The sequence below is a fragment of the Hyaena hyaena genome, unplaced genomic scaffold, assembly GCF_003009895.1.
Source record: "Hyaena hyaena isolate Hyena2069 unplaced genomic scaffold, ASM300989v1 scaffold_380, whole genome shotgun sequence".
Taxonomy (NCBI): domain Eukaryota; kingdom Metazoa; phylum Chordata; class Mammalia; order Carnivora; family Hyaenidae; genus Hyaena; species Hyaena hyaena.
The window spans coordinates 302,834-324,513 of record NW_024081013.1 but is presented as its reverse complement, the minus strand read 5'-3'; the positions used below and the strand labels follow the sequence as shown (position 1 = coordinate 324,513).

The following is a 21,680-nucleotide window of genomic DNA, read 5'->3' as shown; positions in this document are numbered from 1 at the left end:
ACAGGTGGGGAGAGCTGTGGGCGTGGCCAAAGGGAGGAGGGGCCGCTCCCACAGGTGGGGACAGCTGTGGGCGTGGCCAAAGGGAGGAGGGGCCCATCCCACAGGTGGGGACAGCTGTGGGCGTGGCCAAAGGGAGGTGCAGGGATACCATTCGTGGAGCCTGAAAACCCTGCACCCTCCTGGGGGCATCAGGAAGGGAAAGGACATAAGCAAAGAGAAAAAGGAGAGGACCCTTTATGATGCACCGACCTCCCTGACATTTAAAGCTCTCAAAGGACCTCAGAGGCCAGCTCAAGCGGGGAAAACCCAGAGGGCTGGCAGCCATGTGGTCAGCAGCACAAAATGCAGCCCAAGGACCAGGGCAGTGTCTGCGGCGCAGAGCACCCGGGTGTTCCGGAGGGCCTCAGCCAGTGCACCCCTGGTGAAGACAGGAGGGGGCAGGGAGGGCAAAGAAGGAACACAAATGAAGGTCAGAGGGAGGAGCTATACGCCACTCTGTTGAGAAATTGGGAGAGACAGCCAATACACAGAGACAGATGTATTACCTAAGGTACACTGTTTTATGAACGGGGGTTTCCCTTTCTTCCCTTTTATATTTTTTTCCTTTCTTTTTCTTTTTAATATATACAACTCCAAATCATGAGAGAGAGGGTTTGAAGAAAGAGGAGAGACGCATAACCAATAAAAGACGGTCCCTAAAGAGATGTCAGGGAGTGTCACCCAAACTGGGACACATGTATCATTGCTCAGGATGTGCACTGCGCCAGGCCCTGCAAAGAAATGCAAGTGGGGAGCTAAACCCAGCCCACACTCGGCTCATCAAGCTGTGTGCCCAGGCACTGCCTGCATCTTCCCTTTTCCTAATTCACACAAAAGGACCACAGGCTGGTGTCACTCTGGACCTTCAGGAGAGGTCTCTTGAAAGGAGAGCAGACGGACTGAGGAACCAGGCACCTAACCCATGGCCGTGTCCTCCAGTAGAGCAGAGCAAGGCAAAGGGACACGCGCTTAAATGCCAGGGGAGATCACGCCTCAGGTGACACGGACGTGACCCTCCTGGGGACACCAGGGTGCAGCTGCGAGGATCTCAATCCTCTGGTCCCAAAACCTCCCCAAGGAAGGAGTGTCCCCAGAATGAATCCCACTCCATGGCATTTGTCAAGGACTCGCAGGACATAGTGAGGTAATCATTTAGAGGGGCAGAGGCAGAGAAATGTTTAATAACTCCATTCTCGAATCGGGCCGCCGTCCAAACACCTTTCTTTCTCACAAACACGAGCTTGCTCAACGATCTTAGTTCATCAACTAGTTACTTAATGACACAATTCAATTTGTTATAACACGATTTAAACACAGAGATTAAGCTTTCCTGATTACACTGGGTTTAAAGCACTTTCCTCAAAGAAAATGAGGCCAATTTTCAAAGAAAAAGTGCATTGGAGGTTGGCTTTTGCTTAACCAGAGTGGCTAAAAAGAAAAGAAATTAGCATACATTCTAACTCCAATAGGAGCAGATGTCTGGGGGGTGGGGGGGAGGCGGGGGGAGGACTCACTGTCCCCATCAAACACCCAGCACCTCTGGGTTCAGGGTTCAGAATAATTGGGACTAAACATAAAACATGTCAGTTGTAACAAGTAAACAAACATGTGGATGTAAACCTAAAATAGGCCAAAGCCGAGGGAGGAGCCCGGAAGGGACTAGCGTGTGGAACTCTGGCGGACGGGCCTGCACGTGCCTCCCACGCTCCGGCCTCTCCACGGTGGCTGGAGGGACAACCAGACATGGCCCGGGTGCACTGGGTCACCAGCATCACGGACGGCACACGGCTGCACCCGGCCAACCCCACAAACCAGACAGCGGGTTCTGTGCTGCCTTCATGGGGCCGCAGCTGTCTCTGGTCTCCCTGGAATGCACTGGGGCTGGCTCACCAGGGAGCCTGGAGAAATGTTCACGTTAGTCAGTCAAGGGAAAAAAAACCAAACCTGGCGACATTAGCCACTTCGGTGCAGGGAAAAAAACAATGCTCTTGTCTCTCAGTCCTCACCGGGACCTAAAAACACCGCCCCTTCTCTATCTCAAAGATGGGGCCCCCTGGTATCAGCCCAACGGGCCTCTGGTGACACAGATACAGGCCACGATACCAGGGAGATTGATGGAGGCAGGCCGTGGGTCCTCCTTCCGAGTTGTTTCCCGCTGGCCTGACACCAATCTTCGCTCTTCCTGTGTGACTCTGGGATAGGACTTTGTCACAATCTGATGCCTCTGCGAGAGAAACTCCATCCAGCAGGAGCCTGGGGTCTGGGCACTGGAGCGCCCAGTCTGAGGGTGGCTCCAATCAAAATATCTTTAATTGGATCTCCCTGTGGTTTGCAATTAAAGTGCAAATCAGAGAGCGGGTAATTGATGAGAAGGTGGGTCCTGGGTCAGCTGAAACGGCTCTGTCTATAGAGGCCACGGTTCATTAACGCTTTGGGTCGGGGTTTTTGCTTTGCTGCTGTTTGCCAGGGAAGGGGCTGGCCAGTTTACACCAAAGAAAGCCAAAGGCTTCTCATTCCTCTAGAAAATTCGTTCAAACTCCATTCATCCTCTCCTTTATAACAATGGAAAATGAATCCCGAGAATTGTTTCTTAAAAGGCTAGGGGCACAGGTAACTAGACAATGAAAGAGGTCCAATCACCCAAGCTCCACTGAGTTTCTGGTTAAGTCTGCATCTAATCAAGGACTGAAAAGTGGCTTCTCCCGCCGGTGCTAAAAGCAGCCTTAGGTAAGAGTTCTGAAGGTGACTTCCCCTTGAGCTGGAGGCGAGGCCGCGGTCAACAGCTGTTTTCTGGCAGCGGTCCTGGCCAGCCCGGGTGCCAACTGTCACCAGCCTGGGGTGATTGATTCATTGCCTCTGCCTCTAGAAGGTCAGCTGCTGGGAAACTTGTCGGTGTGGGATTAAAAACGATGAGTGCAAGACGGGGAGTCAGGAGGAGAAATCCCTTCCATTGCAAAACTGAAGAGAAATCCGTCTACAAAATGAAGCCGCTTCCTCGGGGGGAGGGAGGGGAGCCCCAGGAAACAACGTGCCAGCAATTAGCGCGCGACATGGGCAAGAAAAACAGAGAGAAGAGCACATGCAGAGCTGTGTTGGGCTGAATGTCTCCATGTCTCTCTGAGCAGCAAAGGGGAAGTTAACAGCCAGTGGACAACTACTGTCATGTCCTGTGAAGTGGTTCAAGTGTTTTTAAAAAGGGCTAGGCTGGGAGGAGAGGGCTGGACAAGACTCAGGAAAGCAGAGCTCCTTCCAGGTTCATCAACTCTGGGCTCTTTGCAAACATTTAATTGTGTCCCACTCAGCCTTCCCCACTTGTCCAGGAGGCTGGCTCTCAGCAATGCTTACAAGGGTGATCGGCAAAAAAAATCTTCATACCCTGTACATATACTGTACGTACATGGTGTAAGTACATCCTTATCCAACACTGCCAGCAACATCATCACCACCATCATCATCATCACCAACATCACCATCACCATCATCATTATCACCAACATCATCCTCATTACCATCATCACCACCACCATCACCCATTCTCATCATCACCATCATCATCATCACCATCATCATCATCACCATCATCACCATCACCACCACCATCATCGTCATTCTCGTCATCACCATCATCACTATCACCATTACCACCACCATCATCGACATTCTCATCACCATCATCACCATCAGTATCATCACCAACATCATCATCCTCATCACCACCATCATCAAAAATGTAAACCATGTGGCATTGTCCCACGTTCCCGTAATCGTGTAATAAACAAACATTTATAGAAACAAAACAATAGAATACATACCCTGGCCCTTGTGGTTGACTTCTTTGGCAGCAATGACTTTGTTTATAACAGTCTGAAGGAAGTCATTCTCCCCTGCCACCCTGGGTGAAAAACGGGATGACATGTTCAGCGGCTTGTGTCGAATGGCGTCGTCCAACGCGAGCCTGGAGGGCACGGGACGGCCAAGACCACAGGAGACAAAGGGGCACAGAGACCCAGAGGTCACGGTAACAAGGGAACACAAGAGATCATCGTCACCGAGAGCGAGAGAGTCATCATGAGTCAACGCACGACAAAGGACAGGATAGGTGACAAGAGAGACAGGGAAGAGCATTGATCAGGAAAATGCTGAAACACAAGAGAAGTAAAGCAAACGAGGTCAACCCTATCCCCAGGAAATAATCATCCACCAAGCCTATACTCCATTTCTACCAGATAATTTTTTTAAAAAATGGAATGATCTGAAAATAATGTGGATAGCATTGCATTGCAAGGAATGTTTACGTCCATTTCTTCAATTTCGGTCATTCTGACCATAACTTGAGTCAAGGGGCAGGTGGTTTGAAGGGAAAAGCAAAATCAAGACCAAAAACGATCCCTAAAGTGTAAGTGCTTGGGGAACCTGGGTGGTAACCACCCCACTCCATCAGACTGTGTACCCAGTGTAGCCTCAGAGAATTTAAGTGTGAAGAGAATGGCACGATCTTTGGGGAACATAACTACCACATGTGAAAAAGTGACACTGTGATGCGATTATGAATGCAAACCACCACTGTTTGGGGTCCCATGGATCCTGAGTCTTTAACAGAAGCTACACTAGGACCAAGAGATAAGTACAAACAGGCAACAATGTGCAGAGAAATACCATGTAGCACAGCAATGCACAATATGCAATGAGCAAGAAAATATACGTCATGTACAAAAAGTTTAAAATCATTTCCAGAACCAAGGACAAGTGTTATTCACCACTTGAGCCCACATTACTCAAGAGAGCCGAGGACTTTTAATTTAATTCATCAAGTTAAAAAAGACAGAGAGAGAAAGACGTACACTGTGCTCCTTTCCCTAAAACTTATCTGTGATATAATAAATCAGTTTTAATGGAGCAAAAAACGGTTTCATTAGCCTGGTACTTCCCAAAGGACTGGTTTCTTTGCTTACTTTGCTATTAAAATCATGCCGCTCGTTTGTTTCAAACACTAGAAATATTAATCTGTATATTGGTCTTCCTTTAATGGAGCAAGGAGTCAAAAATTACAGCAAGAGTTGAACATGTAATAATATTTCTTAAAATGGCTGTTTTGCTGTAAGACAGAAAAAGATGGCGGCAACATGGTCATAACATGCCCCAGTGAAAGTCAGACTAGTAGATGTTAAATAACCCTTCTAACTTTTCAGACAATAATTCAGTGTTTTTTTTCACTTTACTTTTCCCAGAAGATACAAGCAGGCAACAGGTAATTTCGACTCAGTGGTACATGAGGGCATCAAGAAACTCTGAGACAGCATTCAAATGGGCTGCAGTATTTCTCGTGGGCAAAAGCAGCCAACTTAATATTATCATTTCATAAGGGTATATTTTATTTATTACCTCAATATCTACCTACGTTCAAAGATGATGTTTCCCTTGTTTACTGAGGAAACTTCCAGATTCCGCAGAACCAACCTTCGTTTGTAACTACCCCTACCGGATGTGATTCCAAGGTAGCACTATCCAACAGGACGTTCTGTGATGGTGGGAATGTTCTAGACCTCTGCTGTCAAATACGGTAGCCACCAGCTACCGGTGGTACTGACCACTTTAAATGGGACGAATGTGATGAAAGAGTATTCTGTTTGATTTAATCTTCCTAAATGAAACAGGCACATGTAGCTTGCGGTTACCATCTTGGACAGAAGAATGACTGTAACGGAACGAAGCCACAAAAGACCTTTGCCTCCAGTTGTGTGTGGTGAAAACCCATTTCAAGCTGGTTAACGCAGGGTTTTCTGTTATTCTCATCCCGGGAAGATTGCAAAACTTTCCACTGAGCCAATGCTTTAGGATGCGGTCTGACTAGGTCACCTGCCTGCAAAGAAAACCATTCTAATCCCATTTTGAACAAGTAGTTCTCAAGCCCGGGGCTGAGTGAGGAGATCTGTCACACAAGAGCGGGTGGTGTAAAAGAGAAGCCAAACTCCCAGCTCCTGCCCAGCCTGTCCCCAGAGAGAGTCCTTCAGCGACCTTCTGAGCATCACCAGCCTCCAAACCTCCTTAGCCAATACCTGAGCATCAAGTACAATTTCTAAACTAAAATCTACTTTAAGCCTGGAACCACTTAAGTAAGAACAGAAAGAAGAAGAAAAGGCAGAGGGCAGGGCACTAAGACAGGTCATTCTAACACGCCTTATGGTCTACTCTCCTCAGATTTCATGTTCCCAGGAGGAAGCTATCTCTTCTGATTAACCTAAACCACTCTACTCCCTCTTTCTTTCTCCCCATGGCCGTCTGGGTTGGAGAAGGGCCCGGTAAAGTGGCCACAGATCATTATGCAGGTGCTCTCATGCTCTAATCTCCAAAGAAAGAACACCAATTCTTTCGACCTCTTCCACGGGATCTACCTTCCATTCAGAGAATCAATTTAACAAATCTCCTCCAAACGTTTGCCAAGCTTCCCACACCTCTCCACACACTTGGCTTCAGAACCACGATAAACCCTAAGAAAGGGGAGCACAGACTTAGCCCACTCGAAGCAGCAACAGAGACAGAAAATCAGCAGCACCATTATTTGCTTCAAGTGTTATTTCTCGCTTTACAAAAGAATTTGTCATTATTTTGTTTGGGTCTGTATTTTAAAAACGGCAGCCTCCCGTGATGAATGTGGAAGTGCTGTATTCTGAATATGTGAATCGCTACTAGAATAAATCTATTACGTAAAGAAACATTCCCGCTCACGGTGGACTGGGAATTCCGTGTGTCCTGTGTGATAAGGGAATCACCCAGAAAATCTTCTACGTGCAAGACTAAAAACCAACCTGGACCCAAGAACCATGAGGATACAAAAATGCCACGCGCCACTGCAGTGACTCCACGGATTTTTCATTATTACGAAACAGTCTATCTCTATTTGTGCTGAATTTATACACTTCACTTTGAGGAGAATTATTACCAACACACGTTTTCCATCTGATATCTAGCTAAGTGCTTTGACTGCTCCATACTTACGGCTGGAAGGGGATGAAATGCTGCTTATCTTCGTCATCTACTTTTCCATTTATTATATCCGTTACATCCATCACTGGGGACAAGAAAAGAACAGAGATCATTTTAAGTGCTATAATCAGAGGGAACAAACAAACAAAACAACACCTGATTATCTCTGATCAACAGCAGTATAAACCGCATGGTGGCATTTTTTTTAATATATTCAAGTTCAGAGCGTTTCCATGTTTCAAAGAAAAATGAAGTTATCTGAGAACACTGGCCCAAATGGCAGAGTCCTGCTCAATAAATTCCTTTGCCCAGAATGCAGCTTGACGCTCCGGAGCTGCCTGGCGCAAGCGAATGTTGTGTGATGATGGAATGTTCCAGAACGACAAGCAACCTGAAATGTGGCATGTGTGATGTGGTTACCGAATTTTTACTTTGATTTCATTTATAAAAGCCACATGTGGCAAGGACTGACCACACTGGTGGGCACTGCTCTGGGGCGCCCAGAAGTTCTCGCATTCCCCCCACAAAGGATACCACAAAAATAAAGTAGCTACCGTCCACCTACCCACCCCATGCCGGCATCTGTGGACACTAATTCAAGGGGCTTTCGCCAGCTAATCCTCACAATCACCGACTGCACAAATGAGGAAACGGAGGCTCCAGGACACAAAATGAATGACCTTGCCCAAAGTCAGAGAGCTAAGAGGTCTCTGACACTCAAACTGACCAACATAGCCAGAGACCCCCAAAAATAGCCCCGGGCGCTTTCTCTGTCTCTGCTCCATCACCACACTTGACTCCAAGTTAGCTAGCAAGCTATGTGGCTCATTTATTTTCTTTTCACGGCCCCTTCCCTGAGGACTACAACCTACAACCATATACTGAAAATATGGACAATTTCCATTTCTACCATTCAGTGTCCACCAGACAAGCCCACTCGGGGGCGCTTGTCCCAAGCCCTGGAGGAGCAGGCTGCGACAGCGGATACTTCGTCCCCAGGGAAGCTCCCGCGTCGCTGCTCGCCAGCACGCTGGCCCGTCCCCAGGAGGTGCCCACTCTGCTCGGGGCTTTGGAACAACCCCAGCTCCACGGAATTATGAATGACTTATATTTTACTTACGCTTTTTGTCTTTTCGTAATTTCTATATCACTGTTAACACTATATGACAAAAGAAACGCGACATAGTATTTCCCAGAGAAGGCTAAGAACCGTAGGCTTAAAGGTTCATGAGCACATCGCTCACCCGGGCTCTGTCGACACAAACATGCAGAAGTTATTCTGGGATAAAATCTTAAAATTAAGTTCCGGCGTGGGAACTGGCGTTGCACAGGTATGAGCAGAAGCTGATTGCCAAAAAGGTGATCGCCTTCTCAGGTGGAGGAGTGTCCTTTCTTAACCAGCAAGAGGGGAGGCGGTCAGAGGATGTCCTAAATAGGTTAGAGGTGCTCACTAGGTTAGGACAGTTCCACTGGGTGTGCAGCATGCCATGTGACAAGGGAGGCAAGGCAGTCTGATGGCAGCGTCCCACTGGGCTCTTGACAGCCCGTAGTGGCTCACAAGTGATTTGGTTAAAGAAGGAATTCTAAGTCAATTGGCAGGTTGTGGGGCCTGGGCAAGAATATGTATATATATATATATACATATATATATATATATTTATTTTTTAAAGATTATTTATTTAGAGGGAGAGAGGGCACACATGCGGTGGGGAGGGGCAGAGACAGAGGGGGAGAGAGAGAGAATCCCAAGCAGGCTCTGTACTGCTAGCACAGAGCCCCATGCAGGCCTTGAACTCACAAACCAAGAGCCGAAATCAAGGGTCGGACGCTTAACCAACTGAGCCACCCACCCAGGTGCCCAAGAATATATTTTTTAATAGCGCCCCAAACCCGTTCTCAAACACGGTTAGGGTTGAGAATCACTGCGTTAAAACAGTTAACCTTTTGCACCAAAAAAATACAGCTTCTTTCATCTCTCCCCAAAAGACAGGGGACACCCTCACTTTTCCCTAGCAGAGGTGACCAATCGGTCCCTTTTCTCGAGCTGTCACCAAAATAACAGAACACAAATATGGAGGACAGACAGAACCTATTTCAAGATAATTGCGCCTCCTCAGGCCTCAGTCTCCTCCTACCCCTTCAACACTTTGACTACTTGCCACGAATGGCCTCCTGAACCAATCAATCATCGACTCCAGAAACCCTGGAATCGTCCAATGACTGGCTCTCCTCCAGGCTGAGAATGTGGGTCAGGGTCTCCCTCAGGAGATGCGTCTGCTTTCAAACCAAATATATGATTTACATCTGAAACTTGCAGACTGAAACATTGCAAGCCGCAGGTCCACAGAAACCACACAGAAAAGAACTGAGAGATTTTTTTTCTCTCCCTCTAACAGAAGAGCTTATAAATCAAAGCAGTCCACCGTCCACTATTCAGCAGTGGCTCTTATTCAGGGTGAACGTGATGATCTTGAAACTCTAAGGGAAAGCAGAGAAGTGGATTACCGGCCACTCCGAAAGGCCGCCGCAGGCCCGAGGTCAGCTTCCTGGTGTTATTGTCTCTCAGCTCCATGCGACCCACTCGTACGATCTGACAAACAAAACTGATTTTGTCCCTTTTCAGGTCTTTGCTTCCGAGGTCCTGGAAATATTAATTTCCATAAATTATTTTGGAGAACCATTACTCAATGCAGGTGCAATCGAAACAGACAGTAAAAAGATGGATTGGGACTCTTTTCTCGGACCAGTTTTTAGCATTTTAATAAGTTATTCACATAACAATAAGGAAGTGGATAACAATAGTCAATTAACGGTAGGCGAACTTCAGACACAAGTATAAGAGAGCGCTGGAGTAAATCTCCGTCATGGGGATCCTAAGGGAAGCTAGAGACCCCGAATGGTTCTGAAAAGGTCTTTTATCACTGAATTCACGTGGATTACAAGAATCCCAAGGATCCATGCTCTGGTGTAGACACAAGTCAGAGGGAAGTCATTAAACATAATCACTGGAATGGTGAATGATTCAAATGAATCTCTTTGGGTATACTTACGGTAAAAACAGCTCGCAAATTATGTAATCTGTCTATGTCTTTAGGCAATCCTGAACTTGACCAGCGAACCAAGTAGTTTTCACTTGAAAAAATAAAGAAAGAAAGAAATAAAAGCAAATTCACTTTCGAAATATAACAGGGCACTACACAGACACCCACATTGATTTATAATTAATACTACATAGGTCCGCAATGCAGACGGCTATACAAGTCCAGAAATGTCAGCCATGCCAGAGAGAGCTGCTTTTCTGCGAACATGTAAGTAATTTCCCACACAAGGGAACAGGCGAGAACAAAATCTTTCAGAGGCTGAATTTGTGCAGTGGAACTATATGCAAACGTCATTTCAAAGATTATTATTTTAAAAGTATTAATTTAGACTGACTATGATCTAAAATTCATTCATTTACAGTATAAAAGAAATCTTGTATGTCTGTTTCGGGGCCTACCACAATCAAATATGCCATATGGACAAATGGAATCCTATGAAAAGACGAAATGGAGTCCGTATCAGAGACGAGGATGAAATACACCCACTTGTTCTGTTTTCTGTCACATACCAACTTGTATAATTTTGAAAACCACAAATGAATATCTGAGTTTTAAAGGTACGTGTGTGTGCATATACGCACTTCACACATAATTTAAACCTAATTTTCCCATCTGGACAAAGAGAGAGTTATACCGGGAGACAAAAGCAAGAAGGAGGAAAAAGATCACATTAGAAATGACAGGGAGGACAAAGATGAGATTTATAATATTTTTTTCAACGATTATTAATCGAGAGCCTTTACGGAGCAGACAGCCATCTAGACAGTACCTTCCGGCCAATCATGTTGCAGAAATAACAACAGGTCAAAGGTCCAAAAATGACATTCACAAAAGACAAAAGTCTGAAAAGGCAAGATTAAGACAAGAGTGATATTTGGAAGGGTCTGGAAACACAAAACCCTATGGAGACAACTTAGGAAACAATGACCTCCATCTTTGGTTGCCATGTTCTTGAAACGTTCACAAGACGAAAACTTGTGAACATTCAAACGCCCAGGCACAGCCATCACCTTGTCCCAAAGAGCACTGGGCTCAGCTGCCGGGGGACGTGTGGCCAGCTGGTCTCCCCACTGCTCTCTGAGACACAAACGTGTGTGGTGGTCCCAGAGCCAAGTTCCGAACGTGACCCAGAGAGGAAAGACGGTTGCAAGGGCACGTCACTGACCTGATGAATTTGGACTCCACAGGGTCATAAAGAGACATCAGCACCTCAGCATCTTCTCCGATTTTACAAACCACATTTTTGAGGTTGACAAACAAGGCCAGAGAAGGGGTGGAGGCAAACTTGGCTTGTCTGTTAATATCTATGTTCTGCTTTTGGGACTATAAGTAGAAATAAAACAGAAAGTTGACATTAGCAGTGCGCTTGGGGGGGCTCAGTCAGCTAAGCGTCCTCGACTCTTGATTTTGGCTCAAGTCATGATCTCACGGTTCATGAGTTCGCGACCCGCATCGGGCTCTGCACAGACAGTGCGGAGCCTGCTTGGGATTCTCTATCTCCCTCTCTCTGCCCCTCCCCAGCTCATGTACACACGCGCTCTCATTTTCTCAAAATAAATAAATAAACTTTAAAAAAAAAAAAGGTAAGTTGACATTAGCAATACTCACCACAAACGCTGCGCTTTCTATATTCACGACAGAACAGAAAACTATGTACGACGAGTTAGCCTAACATAGCAAAGCCACTCTGCGGTCACTTCCTTATCCCACTCAATACGTGCATGCACCCAGTGCAAAGGTCACAGCCCCCTAACAGTTTGTACCGAATATGGTCTTCAGATGCTCAAGAGTTTAATCAATGAATCATAGTGATGTTCACATGCAAAGCTGCTTAATTTTTGGTTCTCCCATGAGACTAAATCCTCCGAGCATACTCTGTCTTATCATTACGTCCTCAGTTTGTGGTACACAGTAAGTGCTCAATAAATGCTTGCTGAATGAATGGCTGACTCAATCAGTCAACTGACTTCGTAACATCTGCTACACAGAAGACACCATTAAGGACCAGGGAAGACAGAAAAGATGAGTAAGACACAAAAGATGAGTAAGACACATGTTCCCTGCCCTCATCAAGCTTAGAATATCCACTCCCCTGGCTCCTATCAAAGAAGAAATGCAGAATCAAGTAGTGTTTCCAATGAGATGAGATGAAAACACAAAGTCAATGTCATTAATATCCAGCCTCCCAAGATGCAGCACAGTGCTAGATAACCCTCCCACCTCTCCCACCAAGGGATGAAATACTTCCCGGTCATCAGAACATGTTTCAACACTGAGTTCCTTTCCATTCATCATGGTATGAAATATACTGTATAGTCATGCCTTTTTGGAGTTTCCTAGTGCAAATTCTGGGCTTCACTGGTGTTTTATTAATGTTGAAAACTGTGACTGAGAAAAGGTACTCCCAATGTAAATGGCACATTACAGAGTGTCAAACTTACCTTTTCTTCTTGCAATCTTTCCTCCACTTGTTTAGAAGCAATTTCATGAGCTCTAAAGAGACTAATCGTGCTAGTTAGTTCTGGGTCCAAAATGTTCCCATCTTCATCTCTCACCACCAGGTCCAAATCAAGAATTCTAGAACAACAAGAATTCAGAGCTTCATGGACACGAACCAAGGGCTTTGAATTCTCTGACACAACTTCAGTCCCAGCAAGTGGGCACAGTTGAAAACATCATAAAAGTCATGGTCACCGATAAATACTAGGGGACATAAATCTGTAAGGACACTTTCTTTACTTTAAAACATATTCCTTTGGAATTAAAAAAAATTACTCAGGGATGCCTGGCTGGCTCAGTCAGTAGAGCATGTGACTCTTGATCTTGGGGTTGTGAGTTTGAGCCCCATATTGGGTACAGAGATTACTTAAAAAATAAAATCGGGGGCGCCTGGGTGGCTTAGTTGGTTAAATGTCTAACTTCGGCTCAAGTCATGATCTCACGGTTTGGGAAATCGAGCCCCACACTGGGCTCTGCACTGATGGCAATAGAGCCTGCTTGGGATTCTCTTCCTCTCTCTCTCTCTCTCTCTACTCCTCCCCTGCTCCTGCTCTCTCTCTCTCTCATAATAAACTTTAAAAAATAAATAAAAATAAAATCTTAAAAAAAATTATTCAATATTACTTCCATAGAGCAGTGACTTTGTCTTCAAGTATGAAATTTTACAGGTCTGCACAGCCCAAATGAAGTGTGTGTTACTAATTACTATATGAACAGCATGGGCAGTTTAAAGCACACACATGCTATATATATATTTGGGGGAGGAGTATATATCGAGTGTATAGTATGTATAGATAAAGAGTGTAGATAGGGTGTGTTAGGGTGTGTAGTTATATATAGATAGAGTGGATATACATACATACTCGTGTGTGTGTGTGTGTGTGTGTGTGTGTGTGTGTGTGTGTGTATGCATGCATGCAGTGACACACAAACTCAAGCACTCAAATATTTAAAATTGCTGGTGGCGACATCATCACTGAGCTGGCGAGCAGAGGTAGGGAGGAAGAGCCGGGGCAAAGGCACATTCCCCATTCTATTCTTGTAAGTTCTATCAGAAGGCTTTCCTTCTACCTACAGTTAGTTCTAATCCCGAAATTAGCTCATCATAAGATCTTTGATAAAGATGTTCTACTGTGTTTCGACACCAAACATGTGGAAGTTATCCACAATAACATTAAGCAACTTTCTGGCCAGATGGCTAGACGTGGTAGCCAACTTAAAACACGAGCAGCATCTGTCTAATAAATCTGTCCATCCGTATCTGGACATGTTTTTTGGCAACATTCTCCGTTTCCCCAAATCCAACAAAATTGTTAGGTGATTCTTAGCACAATTTTTATTTAAAGAATAATCAAAGACATCACATAAAGAAAGAAACCAGGAGCTGCACCATGGCGATGTGTTCTGGCTTTCTTTTTAATAAGACATGAGGATCTTAACCACAGATGCCTTATACTTTGCCTTTGGGATTTTCTCCCTGCTATTAACAAGTCTATAGAAGCAGGGTTTTTTTGCTTTTTTTGTTTAACCATACAGCAAAGTAAAGCGTCTGCTAAAAGATAAATCTCAATTAGACAATGGCTTTAACCGTTACAATGTTAAGAGGCGAGGCAACTTGGAAATAAAGACTCCAATCAGACAAACTCGTGACTTCTCTTCTCTGAAGGTCACACACCTTAAAGCTGGAAGGGAGTCTCATAACGTGTGCCAGTCAGGTTTATTTTGAGAGGACTCTGTGCCACCGCACCGTTTGGAAGGCAATTACGAAGGCCTCGTGTTCCCCTGTTAATATCTACTAAGCAAATCCACTGATGGAAAAACAAGACCAACTGGGCCAGTCGGCAGCATGAGGGTAAACAAGCTTTTAAACAAATAGGCAGAGGCTTTTCGCGCTGCAAGAAAACAGCTTAGTAGTTGCAGTGATTGTGGGGTGCCTCAGAAGGAACAGAAAGACATTTTTTTAAAGGCTTTTAGGCTCTCATCAGTTGTCTCTATACTATGCTTCACTGATGAAGGGAAGCCCCCCTCTCCCAAATATCACTGCCCATCCCAGCCCTGAACCTGCCCCTGGGGAGGAGTCAGTGCTGGTGTGGGCGGGGTTGATTCGGGAGTGGGTGGGGCCAATGCTAATGAGGTGGGAAGAATCCTTTCTTGCATGGGCTGACCCAGTGCCGGTGCCTGCAGAGCTATAGGGCACCAGGCTTTATGGGACTGGGGCCAAGGTCCTACAGGCCCCACAAAACCAGGCTCCCTGAGGAGCAGAGGCCCAGGCCACGTAGCAGCCCCCTGCACACACTACTCCCACCCCTGCTTGGGGGAGACAAGAACAGGTTTCAACAATGACTCTGAACACTCCCGATTTTTAGAATCCAATAGAAAATACCCTATCCTTTTTTTTTTTTTTTTAAGATTTTTAAAGTAATCTCTCCATCCAACACGGGGCTCGAACTCACTACCCGGAAATCAAGAGTCACATGCTCTATACTGACTGAGCCAGCCAGGCGCCCCCAAAATACCCTATCCTTTCAAAAATGAAAACGAGGCCCTTATTTTGAGGTTAGAAATGTTTTTCTATGATAAAATGATCTTGGACTCCTCAAAGCTTACGGTAATGTTATTATATTGGATAATTTAAGCATGATATCATCTTTCACATAAACAAACCTGTTTCCATAATCAATTTTGGCAGTGACCTTCTTCTTCAGTTCTTTGAGCTCATCCTGCGGCAGAGTTCCAGAAAGAATCTGCGATCGCCATTCAATAAGGTCATAGATCATATGCCGCACACTTTGAAACATCTCCCTGTTGTCTTGCTGTACGGAGGGGAGAAAGGCCACGTGTAAAGCTTGTGGTATAAAAAAGCACTGCAGATCGTTGCCTAAATATACATGTTGTATATGCTTTATAAGATGTGATCCAATTAATGTCAAGTTAAAAGATGTTTGTAGCATGAAACAGGAACACATTATATGGAGTCTGGTTCCTAGGAGGCACTAAAAGATCAAAAGGAGAAGTCATAATGCACAATCCTCACTATTCCATCAAACCTTCCAGAATATATGCTTCGGAATCAAGAGGTTCACCACAGCAGATTGGTTTACCGAGCCTCAAATCTAGGCCGTGAGCTTCTAGCACGTGGCCCGGGGGTGGGCAGCCCTTGAACCCCCCTCGGAAGCAGGGTGAGCTTGGAGATCTTGCGTTGAGCCTTCAACGTTTTGAAGACGGCGCCCTGAGCTGTTCTCAGCACCCCAGGCAACTGAACACCCGGGCCGCCGTCAGCCGGGCTGTAGGAAACAGCATCACCCTGGGCCCCCACGTGCTGCGCTTTATTCGGTGCACACAGGTTCTACAAGCAATAAAGTCCAAATCTACAAACTCTCGGTACATTTACATCAAAAGGGAAACACACACAAAAAAAATCACATTTTTATCACTATACATATTCTGAAGGGTGTGGATGGTACCCCCCCAAAAAAAAACAAGAGTTCTGCAATGAACAAGACTCCAATTCATCAAGGAACTTAGGGATTATGCCCGGGCCCCTAAAGAGAAGCGGGTGGTCCTTTCTATGAAATCCAGGAGACCTTTCATTTGATAAAATTCTCAACATGGCTCCTATAAACATTAAAATGTAGCCACAGCTCCTTCTAAAATAACTTCTGCTCTCCATACCTGAACCTCTCATTCCCTGATTTCTAGTATGTGACCTTCTTTCTAGGAATTTCTAAGCCCCCCACCACCACCAACCTGTCACAGAACGCCCTCACAGAGGATTCTGCACCCCACAAGCTACTCTTTATAGTGTCATCCTAATGTTAATTTCTTAAGTAACACCTAAGTGGTCAAAGATAATTTCACAAGTAGATCTGTTTCCTCTTACTAATTCATGTTCCTAAAGCCTTATCAAGTATCTAAACTTCAAAATATTTTGATGACTTATCTACAACCACAGCGCACAGCAAGAAACAACTCATACCGAAACGCTATAAGGAAATTCCTTCTAGCTTTGTACAAATCCAACAATGCATCAATGCAAGTCCACAAGAGACAAACCCACATTCTTAAAAAGGAAACCAAGGTAACTGCGAGGCTTGCCTACCCCAGGCGTGAACTAGACCCAAGCCCACGAACCTATCAGTCAGCATCAGCCCCTGTTTGTTTTGCTGCCATATTTTTGTTTAAAAATTGCTAACTTGAACATGAAACATCGACTACAAAATTGCTCAGATTTACACAAAACATTCATGGCTAACTTTACGCTTTTCGGTTTTTGAGAACATTTGATGACCAATTACTGCAACTGCTTATTACTGTGCATTTACAAGAAGCCACTGTATAATCAAAAACAACAAGCCTGCCCGGAGAGCAGCTGTGGGACTTTTGCAAGTTTTCTGTGTTCCCAAGAAATCGATGCACTGACTTCTCTCCAGAGCCCTTGCTTTGTGCTGACGACATTAGCATATGAGAAATCAACACTCTGAATAGAAATACGGGCTTAACAAAAGGTAATCTTCTGCAAATATGAATGTATGCGCAAAGAAGTGCCCTGAGGGAACAGGAAATGGAAGATGTCAGAGTCTCAACCTCCCCGCGTTAATAAGGCTCTTCCGTGATCGGGAGAACTGGACAGTTGTACACAAAGCCGGAATGTAAACGACTTCCCCACCTCTGTAACAGGCACATTTAAGTCTAGAAGACGATGTAGTTTCACTCAAATGATAACAGACAGGCAATGGCAGAAAAAATAAACAGCAATTGTTCTGTGCCGCATCCATAAAGGAGTACCCATTAAGGCTTAAAAGCAGATTTCAGTTTTCATGATCAAAATATAAGCGTTGAGGGTACATCAGTGCAAGCTGTCTGATCCTGTCTTCCAAAGCCCTCATGCAGCCCGGCTCCCTTCCTAGCACAATGAAGGTGAAATCTGTGGCCCTTCCCTTTACCAATGCTGTGTCACGAGGAGCAAGGCATTTATAAAGCAGGTCCATGAGGACAACGGCCCCCCAGGGTGGCCAGAATAATGGGCCATGTTGCTTTCTTTGCCCTGAGTAGGACTTCGTCCTTGGTTCTGCTTTGGAGGTTCCCAAGGAAAGGAAAGTCATCCCATTGGTACAGCACGGTCCAAAATGACCATGTTCTATTTTGAAGCATAGATTCAACATCCCGTTTGCTCACCACGTAGAGCTGCCTCCAGATGGTGGACCACTCTCGGAGGGTTGTGGTAACTTCCTGTATGAGCGGGAGGTCGCCCGGGATGACCGTTTCATGTTGCCTAAGGGAAAGCAGGAAAAAAACAGCCAAGTTCATGGCTTCATTACAGTCTACAAGTTGTACCTTGTAAATTCCAAATCGAGTCCAGAGAATTAAATATTTAAGCAAACGGAGAGAAAGTATACAAATAAGACTGTGTCCACACATAAGAATACACACATCTCTAAGAATGACAGGTAATATTTGTACAGAGCTGAGTGTGTTCCTATATTATCCTACACATAAAGGCATCTACCTCATATGTCAAGGTAAGATGAAGGAGGCAAATAATATCCCATTAAAAGTCTTCGGAATGTCAAGGTCTGAGAGTACATTCCTAATATGTGTACCCATCTATCTTACAGATGGAAATAAATTATAGCCCATCTGCGTGGCATTAAAATGCAGGTTTGGGTTAGGATGATTTTTACATTTCCATCCTACATAAAACTCACTATATGATAATACATGAAGCAGTTATCCCCAGTAAAATATGAACGAGGCCATGGCTCCCCAGTGTCCAGAGCTACTCTATCTGATCCCCAAACTCGGATAATCCTCTCCCTTTTCCTTGCACCCCAAAAGGTTAACCCCTGACTTATTCTTAACTTGTTTTCTATTTGTGTGGGGTTTTTTGTTTTTTTGTTTTTTTTTTATTGTACCAACCACAGTTTTCCAGTCACATGCTCTGTGTCAGGCCCCGTGCTAAACAGGACTCAGAATATTTGGGGCTGAGTAAGAGACTAGGGTGTGGCTCATGCAGTTAGGCCACCTCTCAGAGGTCCTGAACAAGACGGCAGCATGGACTATCCCAGGATTCCAAAAGAAGTCCCACCTTCATGTCTGTAGTGGGCAGGAGCCTAGATCGGCAGGCAGGATGCTTACTTTGGCTCACAATCGGGGTTTGGGCCTGCAATGGCCTACTGACGTTGGGGGACTCCCGAAGGAAAAGACAACAGGGTCCCTGAGAGAAAGTCAGTGTCTGTGGAGAGGTCTGGCCATGTGCACCCCTGGAGTGACAGGGACCAGACGTCCGAGGTAGGGGTGTGTATGAGAACACCGCCAACAAAACTGCTTTTAGAAACTGCCCTTCGATAGGACATGATCAGTGTCTATTTCAGAATCTGGTTTTCACAGCAGGTCTGTCACCACGGCTCCCTGTAGAGATGCTGATGAAAATGTGGTTGAGGACGCCCTGTGGTGCCTCTGGGTGGGGTCTCTCCTCTCTCGGGGCGAGCACATTCGTCAGCAACCAGGCTGTTCACGTCTCCCAGATCCTGAGTTTCACGCTCAGTCCGCTGGGTTCTTCCATGGGCTATGAGAACTTGAAGCTCAGCTAGACCTCACTTTCCCCACACATAGAGGGCCTTGCTACACGTACAGTGTCCTGGTCTCTGTTCTGGATCTTTCCTACTCCCTCCCCCTTCGTAGGCCTGACCTGGCCCTGGAACTAACATGCCAACTGGCTTTAATGGACTCGATCTGGCCGCGATGTATTATTAGACCTTTGTAACCCTCTCTTTACCTGCACAGGGTCACAGCCATGTGCAAACCCAACCAGGCCCGCCCCGTAATACGGTTGTCGATAAGACCTACAGAGACAACATCATGTGGGGCTCAGGGAAGAACAAGCAAGACCCAGCAGACACTGGGCCAATGGGAGTGGCTCCTTGGTTAGCTGGCTCTAAATGACATCAAGGCCCCAATCCGAGCATCACCCACAGGGAAGGAAGCACAATGACACAGGCCACCCCCAACAGAGGAGCAACACAGGACTCGGAGGACAGGGAGAGCACCCCGGGAGCAGCGGGCAGGGGAGGGAGGAGGCTCGGCAGCAAGAGAAACAGTGTCCAAAAGCATCAGAACAAGGAAGGAGCTTCATCGAGGGAAGGGGACAGGTACTAGCGTCCAGTGCTGCAAGAAAGCGCCGGAAGAGCAGCCCTGAGAAGACACCGGAAGCCTGGAAATTAGGAGGCACTGGCGGCCCTGTGAGCACGGGCGGGGGACAGACGGGAACGGCCTCGGTTCTGGGGAAAAGGTAGAGACTCGGTGGCAGCAGGCACAGAGCAATGATGCAGGGTGTCTGAGGGGGAATGAAGGCCGGGGCCGGAAAGAAGGAACCCTGCAAGAGAGACGGGGTAATGAACGGAGAGCAGGGAGGCATGTGGGGGTGGGGGTCAGAGTGGCCTGGGCTGGAGAGGAGGAAAGGCGTGGGGAGGGGAGGTCGATGTCCGCAGGTCTCCCCAGGAAAGGAGGCGGCAGGGAGATTATCGGTCAAGTCTGAAAGCAGGAAGTTCTCTACAAGGAGGGGGCATAAGGCAGCTGGGCTTGGGTGGGAGCAGCAGAGGGCGGCATGGGGAGCAAACACGGAGAGCCCCAAAAGCATCGACAGGACACGCGTTCCCTTGCTGTTTATTTCCCCGTGCACCACTCACTCGCTCTCACAAGCGGCCCGGGTAACGGGACCCAAAGAGTCTGTCTGTCTGTGTGGGCGTGGCTCTCCTCACTGAGAATCCAAATCATCTCTTGTTGGCTTTACAATTAAGCTTCCGAATTACATTTTCCATATATTCTTGTGTATATACCTCGTGGTGCTTTTTTACAAAAATTAATCACAGTCTGACTTCTCTACTGATTGTGAGACAGACGGATATAAAGTACATTAAATGCACACTTTAATTATTTCCAAAGTCAAAACTTTCCTTTCTTTTTCCCCCTTTCTTTTAAAACTTTGCACACAAAACATTTTATCTGTATTTAAAAAAAAAATACCATATTACAGGTCATCACCATTTATGCCTCTAAATTATTTTCTTCATTTTAATTATGCATCATGCAACTACAGAACCCGATTAGTCCTTTTCATATGTTAAAAGTACAGTGCTTGGAAAGGCAATTTTGTAATCAGCCAAAGAGATGTCATTATGCAGTAATCATATGATTAGTAATTTTATAATTTACATATTTAACGGAGGGTGAAGATGTAGCAGAGACAAAAAAAGGAAAACATTTTAATGCTGCTTCTTCCAAGTTCACACCTGGCTATTCATTTGCCATTCCTGCCTAATGGGTTCCCGTTCTATAAAAGTCCTTTTAATGATCTTATACATCAGTTTTATGACCTCTAAGAAACATACATCACAATTAGACAATATGTAAATTCACACATGTCCCAATTTACCAACTGTTGCTTTACCCTCCGCTCCCTTTGCATCACGGCGAGCGAAGGCTTCCAGAAAAACGGCCTCAGAGCTGGGGGGCTGGAGTCTCCACCAGACGCGGTCACTCTCAGCAGAGCACAGAGCACTGGGCCCATGCGACCCAAAATCGACATCAGGGTCAAGGAGCATGACTGCAGGTACAGTGCCGACTTCGTGCTTTTCAAAGGTCCAAAGGCACCCCAAGTTCCCTCCCTCTCCCCAAAACTCCCGTCTCATCACAGTCACTACAGCCATGTTCCACCCCAGCAGGCACTGCCTCGTACAAGCACTGCATTTCTTCGCTCGAACGTCAACACCAGACTCACCCTTTTCCTTCAACTATGGCTTCTTTAAGATGAATATATGAAGCAGGAAATATACCCTTTGGGGAGGAGGAAAAAAGAAAACAGTTTTTAATATCAGCACGGATATCAACTGCAAATCAAACAACTATCCTGAAAAGATGGAGGCAGGCGTGTCTGGATCACGCTAATTATGCGAGTCTTACGGTAAATCCTGCATACGACACAGCGAGGGAAACAGGAGGCATCAACTCCTGCTAGTGATTCACTGAGGCTGCAGACGTCTCAGAAAACAGAAGCGATCT

At 45.8% G+C, this 21,680-nt stretch overlaps 1 protein-coding gene across 2 annotated transcripts in view; it reads right to left on the bottom strand.

Moving 5' to 3' along the window:
* Positions 1-21,680, bottom strand: part of DOCK1 (dedicator of cytokinesis 1) — a 513,605-nt gene that overhangs the window by 419,114 nt on the left and 72,811 nt on the right. The window contains exons 4-12 of one of the 2 annotated variants that reach the window (XM_039250757.1): positions 21,400-21,455; positions 17,799-17,895; positions 15,288-15,436; positions 12,566-12,701; positions 11,290-11,447; positions 10,074-10,155; positions 9,529-9,664; positions 7,036-7,108; positions 3,852-3,994 (exon numbers count right to left, since the gene is read on the bottom strand). In XM_039250757.1, coding sequence (XP_039106688.1) covers positions 3,852-3,994; positions 7,036-7,108; positions 9,529-9,664; positions 10,074-10,155; positions 11,290-11,447; positions 12,566-12,701; positions 15,288-15,436; positions 17,799-17,895; positions 21,400-21,455 — 1,030 coding nt within the window. The remainder of the gene's footprint in view (positions 1-3,851; positions 3,995-7,035; positions 7,109-9,528; positions 9,665-10,073; positions 10,156-11,289; positions 11,448-12,565; positions 12,702-15,287; positions 15,437-17,798; positions 17,896-21,399; positions 21,456-21,680) is intronic. The other variant, XM_039250758.1, reaches the window with a different exon arrangement.